Genomic DNA, 14,654 nt, shown 5'->3' on the forward strand with positions numbered 1-14,654 from the left:
GTCAGATTAGATGTTTATAATTGAAGCGTAAGAAAAATTATATTATATTTTTAAGTTATTTAAATCACGTATCAATAATTATTTGAATTATATATTTTAAGGTGTTTGAACTTTTTTATTGTTTATTTCACTTTTATTTTAATTAGATTTTATTATTATTTGCTACTTGACTGAAATTGTCAATATATAATTAGTTAAAACATTTTACTTATCCATATAATAATATATTATCTCAAAGATTATTATTATTATTATTATTATTATTATTATTATTATTATTATTATTATGCGAGGATAGTAATATATATATCAGGTATTAATGAAGTCATCGATTTTCATGTAAAAAAAAATTACAATAATAATTCAATTTCGAAATAAAAAAACTCTCATTCGCTAGCTATATATATAGATGTGGAATTCAGGATAAGAAGCTAAAGACACAAAAGCATTTAGATCAGGAAGTATCAATGGATGAACCTCACGAGCTCCACATAGCCATGTTCCCATGGCTTGCTTTCGGTCATATAATCCCATTTCTAGAGCTCGCCAAGCTAATAGCTCAAAGGGGTCACAAAATCTCCTTTATATCTACTCCACGAAACATCCAGCGTTTACCAACTATACCTCCAAATTTAACACCACGAATCAATTTAGTGAGCCTCGCTTTACCCCATGTAGAAAATCTCCCAAACAACGCAGAGGCCACCGCAGACTTGCCTTTCGACAAAATTCCATACCTTAAGATAGCCTATGACAGACTCCAAGATTCTTTATTTCACTTCTTACATTCTTCTTCTCCAGATTGGATCATCTTTGATTTCGCTTCCTACTGGTTACCTGAGATAGCAACCAAGCTTGGGATCTCTGGTGTTCTCTTTAGCATTTTTGGTGCATGGACCCTATCCTTCGCTGGACCATCATACTCAGCAATACTCAACGGCGACGATCCAAGGACCGAACCGCAGCACTTCACGGTCCCTCCAAAGTGGGTCACATTTCCCTCTAAAGTGGCATTTCGCATCCATGAAGCTAAGCGGTTTTTGGTTCAAATAGAAGCGAACAGTTCAGGTGTCACTGATATATTTCGTTGGGGATCCGTGCTTGCTGGCTGTGATGTTATAGCCGTAAGGAGCTGCTTAGAGCTAGAGGCTGATTTCTTAAGACTTGTGGAAGACCTTCACTGTAAGCCTGTAATCCCAGTAGGCCTACTGCCACCACCTGCTCAGTGTAGCGAGGGCGGGGTGGATGAAAAATGGGTTACGATCAGTGAGTGGCTAGACAAGCAAACCCAAGGATCTGTGGTTTACATAGCGTTCGGAAGCGAGTTAACAATAAATCAAGATGAAATAACTGAATTGGCTCTGGGGTTAGAGTTATCGGGTCTGCCGTTCTTTTGGGCTTTGAGGAACCAGGATGACTCGGTCAGGTTACCAGATGGATTTGATGAACGAGTAAAAGGACGTGGAGTGGTGTGGACGAGCTGGGCACCACAACTAAGGATTATGGCTCATGAATCGGTTGGGGGTTTTTTGACTCACTGCGGTTATAGCTCAGTTATAGAGGCACTCTCCTTTGGACTTGCTTTGATCATGTTGCCTTTCGCTATAGACCAAGGATTAATCGCAAGGGTTTTTGAAGGGAAGAAGGTTGGGATAGAAGTGCCGAGAGATGAGCAGGACGGGTCGTTTACGAGGAACTCGGTAGCTGAGTCACTCAGGTTGGTTATTGTTGACAAGGAAGGATCCGCATATAGAGAAAACGCCAAGCAGCAGATGGTAACATTATTTGGTGATAAGAGTATCAGCGATCGATGCATGGACCAATTTGTTGCCTTCCTACGAAGTCATAGAAAATTGCCAGCAGTGATTAACAATGACCTGCCCACGCACTCGCCAAACTGACACGTGTCAATGCTTATGTGTCGTGTCATCTGGTTCTTCACTAGGTTTTTTTAAAAAGAGTCCGGAGGTTTAGACTCTAGAGTGCCTTTTTACAGTGTTTTTTTGTTTGTTTGTCTGTTTATGTAGTGTATAAATAGACCATTGAGTCGCTTCCTGAAACTAAAATTTGTTTTCGAGAAATTTATGTATTATATTATATCTAAATATTTACTTTATTAATTATTAACAAAAAAACTGGAACTTCAAAAAACACAAAGGTACTACAAAATTGAAAGCCGTGATTGTCGGCAGGCATTTGCGAAGAGAGGGGCCATCAGCCATGGCCCGTAGGAAGGAGGACTGTGGCTAAGATTCCTTTAGGTTTTTTACCTGTCTCCCTCACTAATATTTTACTTTCTTCTGAAAAAAGGAATTGCACATTAATCTCATATCTAATTTCCAGCAAATTCATGCTAATTAAAAATCATATTTTCATATTGAAACATTTTAACACAGAAAGATCCACCGACATTTGAAAATTTCCCTTTCTGTTTATTACACAACTTTCTCTGGAAAATAAATAGTCAGGTTCACAGAAAGCTTGGGGAAATTTCTCACCGATTAGTCACTGATAGAAAGCCTAAACACGTGTTCTGCAATGATCTGCGCAGATCCGTTAATCTCCGGTGGGCGGTCATTCACGAGGAAATTTAATTACGAGCGATGGCATTATTGGCATGCCCTACTCAATTATTTTTTGAGAAGTGACATCTTAACTCCCTATGCTCCAAAGGAATACCTACCTACAAGATCCCAAGCCAAGAGAAAATGGAACGAAGATGTCCACATCAAATATATATATATAAAGAAGGAGGAGGAGGAGGAGGAGGAGGAACGAAGATGTGAAATGCAGGAGTCCAGATCGAAGCCCACATCAAATATATATATATATATATATATATATATATATATATATATATATATAAGATGGAGCCACGAAAAGCCACGTTAGGAAGGAAAATAAAACAAATCAGGAGTCAAGATCGAAGCCCACACTTGAGAGAAGATAAGATTATAATTGAGCTGCTGGCCTGAGGCCTGTGGGTGTGCATGCACCAGAGACAGTTGGATAGGAGACAGACAGAGATCAGACATCTTGGTTTTGCATTAGGTCCCCATGTCAGTAAATTTCAAACAATTTAAGACAGAGACAGAGAATTTATTAAATTATTTTTTTTAATAATTTAAGACCATATAATTTTAAGATTCAATAAATTTAATTTCCTTACTTTTCTCTGTGTCCGTCTCTAATTGTGAGCCAAAGCTGTCGCAAATCATCCATTTTGGATAATAAATACAGTGTGCCACACATTAAGCCCTTAACTCAAAAAACCATGGGTACAAGATTATAACAGACCCACAGAGAGAAAAGCAAAAAATAAAATTAAAGCTGAGATTAATTCTCAAAAACATATATGATGAAGCATGAAATTGAGATTTGTTTTTTTAAAAAAATCAAAACTAATCTATGTTAACCATTAAAACTTGTAACCTTAATCAAGAGGCCAAAACCGACCATATAGAAGACAGATCTTGAAAACTACAAAGCAAAATTCTTAATAAAAAAAATATGTTTAGAGATGAAATTAAAAAAATATTTAAAAAAAACAATGAAAAAAAATTAAAGTAAACTCGAGATCAAGTTAACCCCACGACAAGGAAAGTGAAAAAAAAAAGCATGAAGACCAATATAAAAAAAAATTTGAAGGATAAAATTGAAAATAAATCAAATTTATAAACGAATCTAGAAAACAAATATCAACCCATATTAATTTTTGAAACCTGTGACTTGGCCATAAGACTGTAGCTAACCTTATAGAAGTGAAAAAACAATGAAAAAAAATTATCAACAAAAAAAATATCAAGGAATTAAATTGGAACAAAAATACAATAAAAAAGCATTCTAAGCAAAACAATACAATAATAAAAAATAGGAACCAATCTCGATATAAAAATAAATTTAAATCAAATACTTAGAGATACAATTAAAAACAAAGTTTAATTAGTAAAAAAGCAAAAAAAATCAATACATTAAAGACCGGGTTTGATATGAATATCAAATTAAAATAATGACAAAGATAAAAATAAAAATAAAAATTAATTAATATAAGATAAAAAAACAAAAAAACGTAATAATAAAAAAATTTGATTCAAAGGATATCAAAGTTGTTTTACTTTGTATAATGTAAAAAGACAAATACATCCCATTAATGTGTTAATGCCCAATAGACCCTTATTAAAAGACCAAAATAGTCTTTAGGTATTTGGTTTGCTTTTAGAAAGATAAAACAGAAATGCTGGTGTATTTATTTTTTCAGTTAAAAAATGCTTTAAATTTAATTATATATATGTTTTTAGATTGTTTTGATGATAAAAATAACTTTTAAAAAATAATAAAAATCTATATTAAAAACTTTAAAAAACATCTATTAATACAATTTCAAAGAGTACGAGCCAGCTTCCCCATCAAATACTCGTTGTTATACATAGACAGCAAACAACATACAGAATTCACTTGCGGCTCTGTACTAGAGACAGCATCAGTCAATACCACCAGATCTGGAAGAATTTTTCATTCGCAGCCAAAACCTACCAATACTAATATAACTCGTAGTCAATAGCATCTTGCAACGACGATCCCTCCGTATCTTGTGATCCTGCCCTGCAAAGAAAAGGGGCAGTGATAAAATATAAATGTAAAATACAATACACACACACACGCACCAATCCATAATGATCATCTGCAATGCCTTGCACCGACCCGTTTGGTTGCATAACTAACCGTTGTTGCAAGTAAGGTACGCTCGTTGACGAACGGCGACGACGTCTTATCTAAAATATACATGAAACATATTTATTTATTTAATCTTTCCTGTTTTTCTGAGAATGAAATGAATTGGCTTGATTATTTACACTGCAGATGAATGAACCCTTTGTTTTCTGCAGAAGAGAAAAGGCCGAAGGGGGCATTTTGAATTTGGCACCCCTTAGTTTTGGGCTTCTGGCGGTCCCATGTCCAGACCATCCTTGGGCCTTTTGTTTTTGGGCTACACGAAGGGAAGTTGAGCGCTTATGCTGAAATCTTGTGCCCTTGTCTTCAGGGCTTCAAGCCGGCCATCCCTATGGCTAGGAGTCAGGAACTTTAATTATCGCGCCTAAATTTTAATTTGTTTTTTTTTTTAAGTTATAAAACAGATTGTGAGAGTTTTTTAGAAAAATAAAATAATCTTTAAATAAAACGTGAAGCATTATCTTTATCTGATTTAATAATAAATAAACGAATTTAATAGTATGGCTCATTTTTCATTAATTTATAATGGTTTAGATTCTTTTTCATATCTATGTAATAACCAGTTTTCTCATATGTATTCTTAAATTAGAGAATTTCGAAGAGCTTTTATTTCTTATCCATATAATAGAATGGAGTGGTTGTTGTTATCGTCCTCGTCGTCATGATGGGAGGATAGTAATATATCAGGTATTAATGAAGTCATCGATTTTCATGTAAAAAAATTTACAATAATAATTCAATTTCGAAATAAAAAACTCTCATTCGCTAGCTATATATATATATATACACATGGAATACAGGATAAGAAGCTAAAGCCACAAAAGCATTTAGATCAGGAAGTATCAATGGATGAACCTGAGGAGCTCCACATAGCCATGTTCCCATGGCTTGCTTTCGGTCATATAATCCCATATCTAGAGATCGCCAAGCTAACATCCAACGTTTACCAACTATACCTCCAAATTTAACACCGCGAATCAATTTTTAATGCATGGACCATATCCTTCTCTGGACCATCATCCTCAGCTATGCTCAACGGCGACGATCCAAGGACCGAACCGCAACACCTCACGGTCCCTCCAAAGTGGGTCACATTTCCCTCTAAAGTGGCATTTCGCATCCATGAAGCTAAGCGGTTTATGGATCAAATTGAAGCGAACAGTTCAGGTGTCACTGATGTATTTCGTTGGGGATCCGTGCTTGCTGGCTGTGATGTTATAGCCGTAAGGAGCTGCTTAGAGCTAGAGGCTGATTTCATAAGACTTGTGGAAGACCTTCACTGTAAGCCTGTAATCCCAGTAGGCCTACTGCTACCATCTACTCAGTCTCGCGAGGGCGGAGTGGACGAAAAATGGGTTACGATCAGTGAGTGGCTAGACAAGCAAACCCAAGGATCTGTGGTTTACATAGCGTTCGGAAGCGAGTTAACAATAAATCAAAATGAAATAACTGAATTGGCTCTGGGGTTAGAGTTATCAGGGCTGCCGTTCTTTTGGGCTTTCAGGAACCGGGATGACTCGGTCAGGTTACCAGATGGATTTGAGGAACGAGTAAAAGGACGTGGAGTGGTGTGGACGAGCTGGGCACCACAACTAAGGATTATGGCTCATGAATCGGTCGGTGGTTTTTTGACTCACTGCGGCTTTAGCTCAGTTGCAGAGGCACTCTCCTTTGGACTAGCTTTGATCATGTTACCTTTCGCTATAGACCAAGGATTAATCGCAAGGGTTTTTGAAGAGAAGAAGGTTGGGATAGAAGTGCCGAGAGATGAGCTAGCAGGACGGGTCGTTTACAAGGAACTCGGTAGCTGAGTCACTCAGGTTGGTTATTGTTGACGAGGAAGGATCCGCATATAGAGAAAATGCCAAGCAGCAGATGGCAACATTATTTGGTGATAAGTGTATCAGCGATCGATGCATGGACCAATTTGTTGCCTTCTTACGAAGTCATAGAAAATTGCCAGCAGTGATTAACGATGACTTGCCCACGCACTCGCCAAACTGACATGTTCCACTTGCTTATGTGCCATCCGGTTCTTGACTAGGTTCTAAAATAGAGTCCGTAGGTTTAGACTCTGGAGTGCCTTTTTTTTTTTTTTTTTTTTCATGCAGTGTAGAGAGTATATACTATTGAGTGCCACTTCCTGAAACTAAAATTTGTTTCGAGAAATCTATGTGCTATATTCTATCTAAATATATACTTTATTAATTATTAAGAAAAAAAGTGGAACTTCCTAAAACACAAAAGTAATGTAAAATTGAAAGCCAAGATTATCGGCAGGCATGGCTGGCTGGCAGGCATTAGATTGAAGTCCAATCAATAATTGTCGGGGCTAAGATATCTTCCGAAGAGAGGGGCCATAGCCTTCTTTTTATGCAGTCGACTCCATCATCCTGAGGGGACCTTTCACGGAAAGATCCACCGACAGTGGAAGATTTCCGTGCCGTTTATTTCCCACCCCTCTCTCTTTCTCTCTCACAGATAAATAGTTCAGTTCACAAAAAGTTTGATGTAATGTTTCACCAAGTAGTCAATGAAAGAAAATATGCACCATAGCCTGCAGCCCGAAACGTGCTCTGCAATGATTTGTGTACTAGACTATCATCATAGGATGGACGGAGTAGTATAATTGTCCATGGAAGTTCTAATCCTTTATAACAATTATTTTCAAAAGTTCTGACAAGCAAGGTCTAATTTCACATAACAGCCCTCGACCTTGATCGGTTGATCATTTCAAGGGCCAATTAAATGACTTTTAGGTGTATATCACTATTATTTATTTATTTATTGACTGGTTGTTGATATTGGTCGTTAAGATTATACCAGCTTGTCCAAAATCTTACTTCCATGAAAATAATTATCTAGCAGTTAATTAATGATACCAGTAAACGATGTGCAAAGGACTAAGAAATGCTTAGCCTACTAAATTGATTTTTTTAATAATATTTTATGACGCTTTTGATTTATTAATGTAAAAAAAAAAAAAATGATAAACATTTATTTTAATATATTTTAAAATAAAAACTATTTTAAAAAATATTCTCATCACAATCTCAAATTTTCAAGTGTCCTGAATTTATAATAATAATAATAAAAAAACATTTCACACCAAAACCGAAGGGTTTTGTGGGATTGCACTCCAAAATATGCAATATCATTCCTAACCAAATATATATATTTATGAATACACTCCTAAAGCTGAAAATGGATACCGATACATCCTCACAAATTTTAATCTGAATACATACCAAGCTCTTGGCAACTATAAATTTATGTGGCTCCTTGTAACTTTTCTCATCGACCTTGAAAAGTTCAATTGTTCTAGTTTTACCCTTTCTTACTTTAGATTTATGTTTTTTTATCCATGTAAGCTTTTTCACACTGCCATCCCTCCGTTTTGTTTTAGCTCTGCACCGGGGGTGGAGTTATAAATTTCGGATAATACATGATTTTAAGGACGCAAAACATAAGATCGAAGGGTAATTAAAAATCTCAAAAGCTTAGCATTAAAATGCAGATTTATTTAAAAAATATTTGGGGCTGTCATAGCCCCTCCTCCACCTTTCTACGTATATAATTTCGCCCCTGCTTTGCACCTAGATGCCCAATACCCTAAACTTCACCGGTTTTAGCATCACCGTGGCTCGTCCTCTCAAGAGAGCTTCCGGCACAAGGACAGCGAATTAAAAGAACATGTATCAGCACCTGAGGTATTGGCCTAGTGGTGATAGGGGCTTGTTCGTGGTGGTAGGGGCTTGTTCTCTTCCTCTGCATCCGGGTTCAAATCTTTTTGTATATGTCTGTCACTCCCATGGTACCTTATATGTTCACTGGGTTTGCAAGATGTTTAATGAAACATGAAATTGATTATGGTGCATGTAAACTGATCCGAAAAAAAAAAAAAAACATCTATCAAAGGTAAGTGCAAACTCTTAAAAGGTCAAATTTTGCCATCCATTATTGATGGTCGAAAGTCTCGAGACAGGGCACTGTGCTCCAGGAGTACGAATTTATCTGAAAAGAATACAACTTTTTTTCATCTCAGTTTCTTAAGGTCGTATGATATGTCAACACGCATTAGGAAAAGAGACGCTCTGTAGGCCGTTCTTTCTACCTGCACGCTATGATCCCTTATACGTACTGCAGAAAGTAAAGCCAACAATTCACCTGTGTTTTCCCCACAATATACTCAATAAAGCTAACAAAATCCATAGAATATAGATCACGAAACTTTGTAGCTTTAATAAATCAAAGCAATGAGGTATGAACAGAGTAGTGCTACGCAGAAAAACTTTGTATATTTGTCCCAATCAAACCAGGCAGCATTAATATGCTTTTTTGCCGACCCCATGTGTGGACACAGTCTTTCCTCTCAAGTCAACACCATGGAAACAAAGGCAGCTTTATCATAAAATGTGATAAATTCCATCAATCAAGTAAAGAATCCAATGCCCCTCTCAACTTGCTCATTAATTTATATGCTTCAAGTACTGGTCACTTTGCCAACATTGATGTTTGTTTCCTTATTTCTCTTCCTCTTGATTTCCTCTCTTTATTTCTCTTCCAGTGCACTATTCACGCCAATTTCACCAACTTGCAGTTTTCATCGAACAGAATGGCTAACGTAAGTATATATATACTACATCAAAGTACTTTCAGTATTTAATCTAGCTACTCCTGTTTGTTGTTGAATCATTTTGGACTTTAATTAATGCTTCAATTCGGCAATAGGTGGTGGAATTGAAAGTGGGTTTGCATTGCGATGAATGTATTAAGAAGATATTGAAAGCTATCAAAAAAATACAAGGTAACTATATTGAGTCCAAGCTATCCTTGATTTATATATAGTCTCATGAGATGAACTTGAATTTGATCACCCTTTCGCCCTCTACTTAATTTGTAAAAAAAAAAAAAAAAGATCTTGATCAATTTGCGTTAACATTTACATGTCCGGTGTTTTTGACCAGCAGACATCGAAACTTACGACATTGATACACAGCTCAATAAGGTCACAGTGACTGGCAATGTTTCATCAGAAGAAGTCATTAGAGTTATTCACAAGATTGGGAAGACAGCGACCACTTGGGAAGCCGAGGGAGATGGGGTAACTTGCTAACTAAATCGATGACGTGATCTCCTCTCTCTGTTTCAGCAACAGATTAAGTTTATAATATGTGATTATGGCCATGAAGGTTTTCTAATTTCATCTTTACTGGATGGATGGCTTGACAGAGAAGACAATTCAACCTGGTCAACATGGAGGAGCAATTTCTAGAGAGAATAATACTGATTTGTAAAGGGCGTATGAATATGCATATCAAGTTATTAAATACAGTTAGCCTCCTTCAATAACCTATACTGAGCAAAAATAAAAATAAAAATAAAACTACAACCTATTAGCTATTACATATCAAAGCAAATCATTTGTGATTTCTTGGGCCTTTCTCTAATTTTCGCAATATCTAAGACTAAGACTAAGAGTAGTAATTACCTTCCAAATCTTGCCCAGGCCTAACATATATAATGACATGAAATCCACTTTCTCTATCCAAATTAAGCAGGACAAAAGCTTCAAGCTATAGAAACAACATGTTAAAAAACCATCTAGATACTGGCCCAGTGGTAAGAACTTGGGACCAAGATGTTTGCTCTCTTTGTGATCTCAGGTTCGAGCCCTGTGGTTGCTCATATGATGGTCACCGGAGGTTTACATGGTCGTTAATTTCAGGACCTGTGAGATTAGTCGAGTTACGCGTAAACTGGCCCGGACATCTACGTTAAACTAAAGAAAAAAAAACATGTTAATTGCAGACAAGACTTCATACCAGGGGGTCCATGGAGGAGTTCTGGGAGACAGTAGTCACGGAAACAAGAGAGGGATAGTTTGAAGGGCCTTTACAGTAGGCTCATATGTTTGGGCCTGATATGGAAAACAGCTTCTATTTTAGGGATGCTACTATTCTACCATAATGGTATAAAATGTTGAGCTCGAGGTTCAGGAAGATAACACGACTTTGTCGACCAAAATGAGCAAGATTACAGATGCCACATGACAGGGAGACAGTCTTTTGCCTGGAGGATGGCCAAAAACCCCAGAGTTCATTTAACAGCTATGCGTTTCATCACGCATAATGATCTTGTCCATGACAATCGGGAGAGCGTATATGATAATGGGTTTTTGAAAAATGTTAGAACAGGCATACAGGGCCACTCATATCAACTTTATAGATGTGACTGTAAGAGATGGATCCGATACATCTGCTATAGTTCAATCAATTGTGGGAGAGTACGATCTTATCATGGTAGGTCGTTGCCATGAAAACGAAACAAAAGTTCTACCAGGCCTATCAGAACGTATTCATTCCCGAGAGCTTGGGCCGTTGGGGGGTATGCTTGCTTCTGAAAATATAGAGTACTTTCAATTAATGTACTGTTTGAGCCCAAGCTGTCCCTAGCCTTTGTGACATCGAAAAATGTCATCGAGTACTTTGTCTTAACAGGACGTCTTGTAAGATTTAAATAGAACCTTGCTGATCATCAAGAACACGTACAATTTTCACGTTTTACCAATTACATATCCTTCCTTGTTTCTTAAAGAACTAGAATTTGCTTTAACATGTCTTTTGTTTTTTACCAAAAGATAATGAAACATTAAGTTAAGGTCATAGTGACCGGGAAGAAAGCAAGCGCTTGGATGGCCAAGGGAGACCACCATGTGTGATCTGCTCTGTTTCAGTACAAAGAATTGCAAAGATTATCAGTTATTGCCACGAAGATGTCCAGCTTTCCTTCAAGAAAGCAAGCACTTGGTAGAGGTACTAGTTGAAAGGCAAAACATTTCTATAGTTGTGTAGAGGAGGGCATATTCAATTAGCTTGTAGTCAGCCTCAGCAACCCGCTAAAGCAAATATGCATTAGTTTTAAGGTACTAGTTGAAAGGCAAATCATTCATTAACAATTTTTGTCTCTTTTTGCAATATCAAACTAATGTTTGAATGCAATTACAATTCCTTTGATTAATTAATTAAAACTAGGTAATTTATAGATTTAATAACCTTCCAAATTATGCCAAGGACCTAATAGAATTACATCAAAATCAACTCTCTGTCCAGAGCAACCCAAGTTAAATTTTATGTTCTTACTGATTTCTCTATCACTGCAATATTTATTTATAATTACCGCATGTTATTTCACAACATTTTTTATGACAGAAATAAAGTTACAATTTTACAAAGTACGTTATTTTCTACACAATAACATGAAAAACCCAAATTAAAAGGAAAAAAAACAGCTAGTACCCCGTTCATAGCCAGTCCTTGTACACAAAACAACCCAACTGGGTTATCCTCAAACTCACCGAGTCATACAACTCTGCCTCGGTTGCTGAATCGTCCTTGGACTCAGCTTCACATTCACAATCTTCGGTATCTTCTCCAAATACCTTGGTGCCTGAGCACGATCAAATCGATCCATTTTCCACTTCAAAACACCAAGCGAAACCAATTCCTTATTGCAACCCTTCAACTCCACCTCCTCTCCTGCAACAAACACCCCCGGGAAAAAAAGAGAGAATCAAGTTAGCGAGTTGACTGGGTGACTCAGGCTATTGAACACAAATTCTAATTTGTGGGAGGGATCTTACCTTTGATGGTGTCGTAAATTGGGTCGTCGAAGAAGAGAGAGTCTAGATCCTCGGAGAGCACAGGATCGCAAATATCAGAGAATAGAGGTTCAGCTTCGGGATCATGGAAACGTTCTTGGAGCCAGTAGTCTCGGAACCAAGCGGAGGATTGGACAAGAGCCCACCATTGGTCGGAAAAATCCTCCACCGTTCGATATGACAGCGGGACGAACAACGGAGCGTTGGGATTTAAAGTTGATGTTGATATGTGAGAGATCACATCCATTGCCACTTGAAACAAGAAGAAAAGCTAGACGAGAGGGGGAGTGAGGGGTGGCTTGTAGCAGAACAGGAGCTTATAAAGGACGAGGAGAGATTTTTATCTGAAAAGGGTAGGGTTTTAAATTTGGCCTTGGTTTAGGGTTCTATTACAGAAATGACATTTCTTGAAAAAGATGTACTATATTTTATTGCACTTTTTAATAAATCATTTCTCATATATTAAAATTTAAGTTTTTCCCGATTAATTTTAAAAACAGATCAATATTTGCAGATTAATGCATGCATAATTTCTTACTTCACATGATATATTTACTTTTGTTTGTTTGTCTTTCCATATTCCTTTCTTTTGTTTTCTCGTTTTCTTATTTTTAGAGTAAAGTTTCATACATTCAATAATCTCATTTTCCTAATTTACTTTTAAGGTTTGATATTATATGCAATTTAAAAATATAAAATTATGTAATTAAACATCATCGGTGATATGTAGCATGTAACATTAATAAATCATTAGTGATTGATATGGTTTTATATTTATAAAAATTATTTAATATTTTTATTATTTTTAGATGTGCTTGTTATTTTTTTTTATAAATTCACCTGTATTATATATATACCTCAACAAAAACACATCAATTGCCTAGCTTACATTGCATATTAATTAGTGTTTGCCAAATTGATATTATATCTAATACCAAGAGACAATAACATACTGATTTTATATATTCACGATTAATAATAATTAATTATCTTATATCTATAACCATACACTAAACGCTTGAGCCCTAATTAAATCGAATAAAAATTAAATCCAACAATAATCAAATGAAATTGTGGAATTTTGTTTTATTAGCAACATTATCTCTAATGAAAGTATGCCTCGTTATATTTTTTAAATACCGAGGGCAATACCGGAACAACAAAATTTACTTATAACGGGCAGGTCAGTCAACAATAGACAAAACTCACAGAGATGCAACCGCCCCTTGTTTTGCTATAAGAGAGTACACTGTCTATCGGTATATAGTATCCCAAATGCATGAGGTGATGGAATTTCTGTTTGTTTTTGTATGTCGAATTTTATTTATTTATTTAAAATTAATTTTTTTAATATTTTAAAATTATTTTAATATATTAATGTAAAAAATAATTTTTAAAAATAAAAAATATTATTTTAATATATTTACAAATAAAAAACACTTTAAAAATAATAATGACTACAGTTTTTAAACACCCCGTATCATAACATAAAACGAAAAATAAAAAACTGACGTGTAATGTGAGTGGTGTTTCTGTAAAAACTGGAGTAACTTAGATCTATATCGGTACATGTAGGTAGACAACACGTCGCTGTTCTAATCCGATGTCTTTGACTTGTTACGTGGCAGTATAAATGGGTTTTTTTTTTTTTTTTTTTTGCATAAATGGGCAAAAGGCCCAAGACAAAACTAACAAGCAAACCTTAACTCCCATGCGCCAGTATAAATAATCTTTATACAAATTCTGCAAGAAAAAAAAAACTATATTGTTTAACAATTATTAATTTATCCAACTTGAATAACTGAACCAAAAATAAATATGAGAAAACTTGGATCAATAGCATTCAATCCAAATAAGAAAAAAAGAAATAAAAATGTCATAAATTCGAGCTTGGGCCGATGGGGGGATTTGCTTGCTTCTAGCGATATTTCAAGTCCAGTTTCAGTGCTCGTGGGCTCAACGGCAAATCATGAAAGCGCGTCGCAGCAGTAGTTCGAATTAATGATTTGCAAATAATCAAGTTGCATAGAAATAATGGCTAGAGAAAGCTGCACTTGACATGCAAAATGGACGCAGTTTCATTACGATTCCTTGTGAACCGAAGCTTCGCCTTTCAATATAACTTCAACTAATGGCAGGTTAGTTCCTTGGTAATACGGGGACGTAGATTGCACAACTTTTTTGGTAAAAACAAAAAAAAGAAGATTGCAGAACTTATCAATTCTTTTAGGAGATATCTTTGATGTTTGAAAACACAACTTCT

At 35.9% G+C, this 14,654-nt stretch overlaps 3 protein-coding genes across 6 annotated transcripts; 2 read left to right on the top strand and 1 right to left on the bottom strand.

The window, feature by feature from the left end:
• Nucleotides 1–320: 320 nt before the first annotated feature.
• Nucleotides 321–6,900, top strand: LOC7474406 (putative UDP-rhamnose:rhamnosyltransferase 1). 3 transcript variants are annotated; one of them, XM_052456325.1, is made up of 2 exons: nucleotides 321–1,877; nucleotides 6,712–6,900. In XM_052456325.1, exons 1-2 carry the CDS (start codon nucleotides 468–470, stop codon nucleotides 6,733–6,735), a joined length of 1,434 nt encoding a protein of 477 aa, XP_052312285.1. In that variant the 5' UTR covers nucleotides 321–467; the 3' UTR covers nucleotides 6,736–6,900. The 3 variants fall into 3 exon arrangements, with proteins under 3 accessions (XP_052312285.1, XP_052312286.1, XP_002315125.3); XM_052456326.1 differs by lacking the exon at nucleotides 6,712–6,900 and adding an exon at nucleotides 6,211–6,545 and having other exon boundaries at nucleotides 406–1,380; XM_002315089.4 differs by having other exon boundaries at nucleotides 408–1,717; nucleotides 6,552–6,900.
• Nucleotides 6,901–9,171: 2,271 nt separating this feature from the next.
• Nucleotides 9,172–10,083, top strand: LOC18102685 (copper transport protein ATX1). Of its 2 annotated transcripts, none has more exons than XM_024609511.2 (3): nucleotides 9,172–9,355; nucleotides 9,463–9,538; nucleotides 9,699–10,083. In XM_024609511.2, the coding sequence occupies exons 1-3, from the start codon at nucleotides 9,347–9,349 to the stop codon at nucleotides 9,845–9,847; spliced, it is 234 nt and encodes a 77-aa protein (XP_024465279.2). In that variant the 5' UTR covers nucleotides 9,172–9,346; the 3' UTR covers nucleotides 9,848–10,083. The 2 variants fall into 2 exon arrangements, with proteins under 2 accessions (XP_024465279.2, XP_024465280.2); XM_024609512.2 differs by having other exon boundaries at nucleotides 9,189–9,355; nucleotides 9,702–10,083.
• Nucleotides 10,084–11,895: 1,812 nt separating this feature from the next.
• Nucleotides 11,896–12,699, bottom strand: LOC7464609 (protein EARLY RESPONSIVE TO DEHYDRATION 15). Its single transcript, XM_002316149.4, has 2 exons — nucleotides 12,374–12,699; nucleotides 11,896–12,269 (listed from the first exon to the last, which is right to left on the bottom strand). Exons 1-2 carry the CDS (start codon nucleotides 12,636–12,638, stop codon nucleotides 12,085–12,087), a joined length of 450 nt encoding a protein of 149 aa, XP_002316185.1. The 5' UTR covers nucleotides 12,639–12,699; the 3' UTR covers nucleotides 11,896–12,084.
• Nucleotides 12,700–14,654: the final 1,955 nt, after the last annotated feature.

This window comes from Populus trichocarpa, chromosome 10, assembly GCF_000002775.5.
Source record: "Populus trichocarpa isolate Nisqually-1 chromosome 10, P.trichocarpa_v4.1, whole genome shotgun sequence".
Lineage (NCBI taxonomy): Eukaryota > Viridiplantae > Streptophyta > Magnoliopsida > Malpighiales > Salicaceae > Populus > Populus trichocarpa.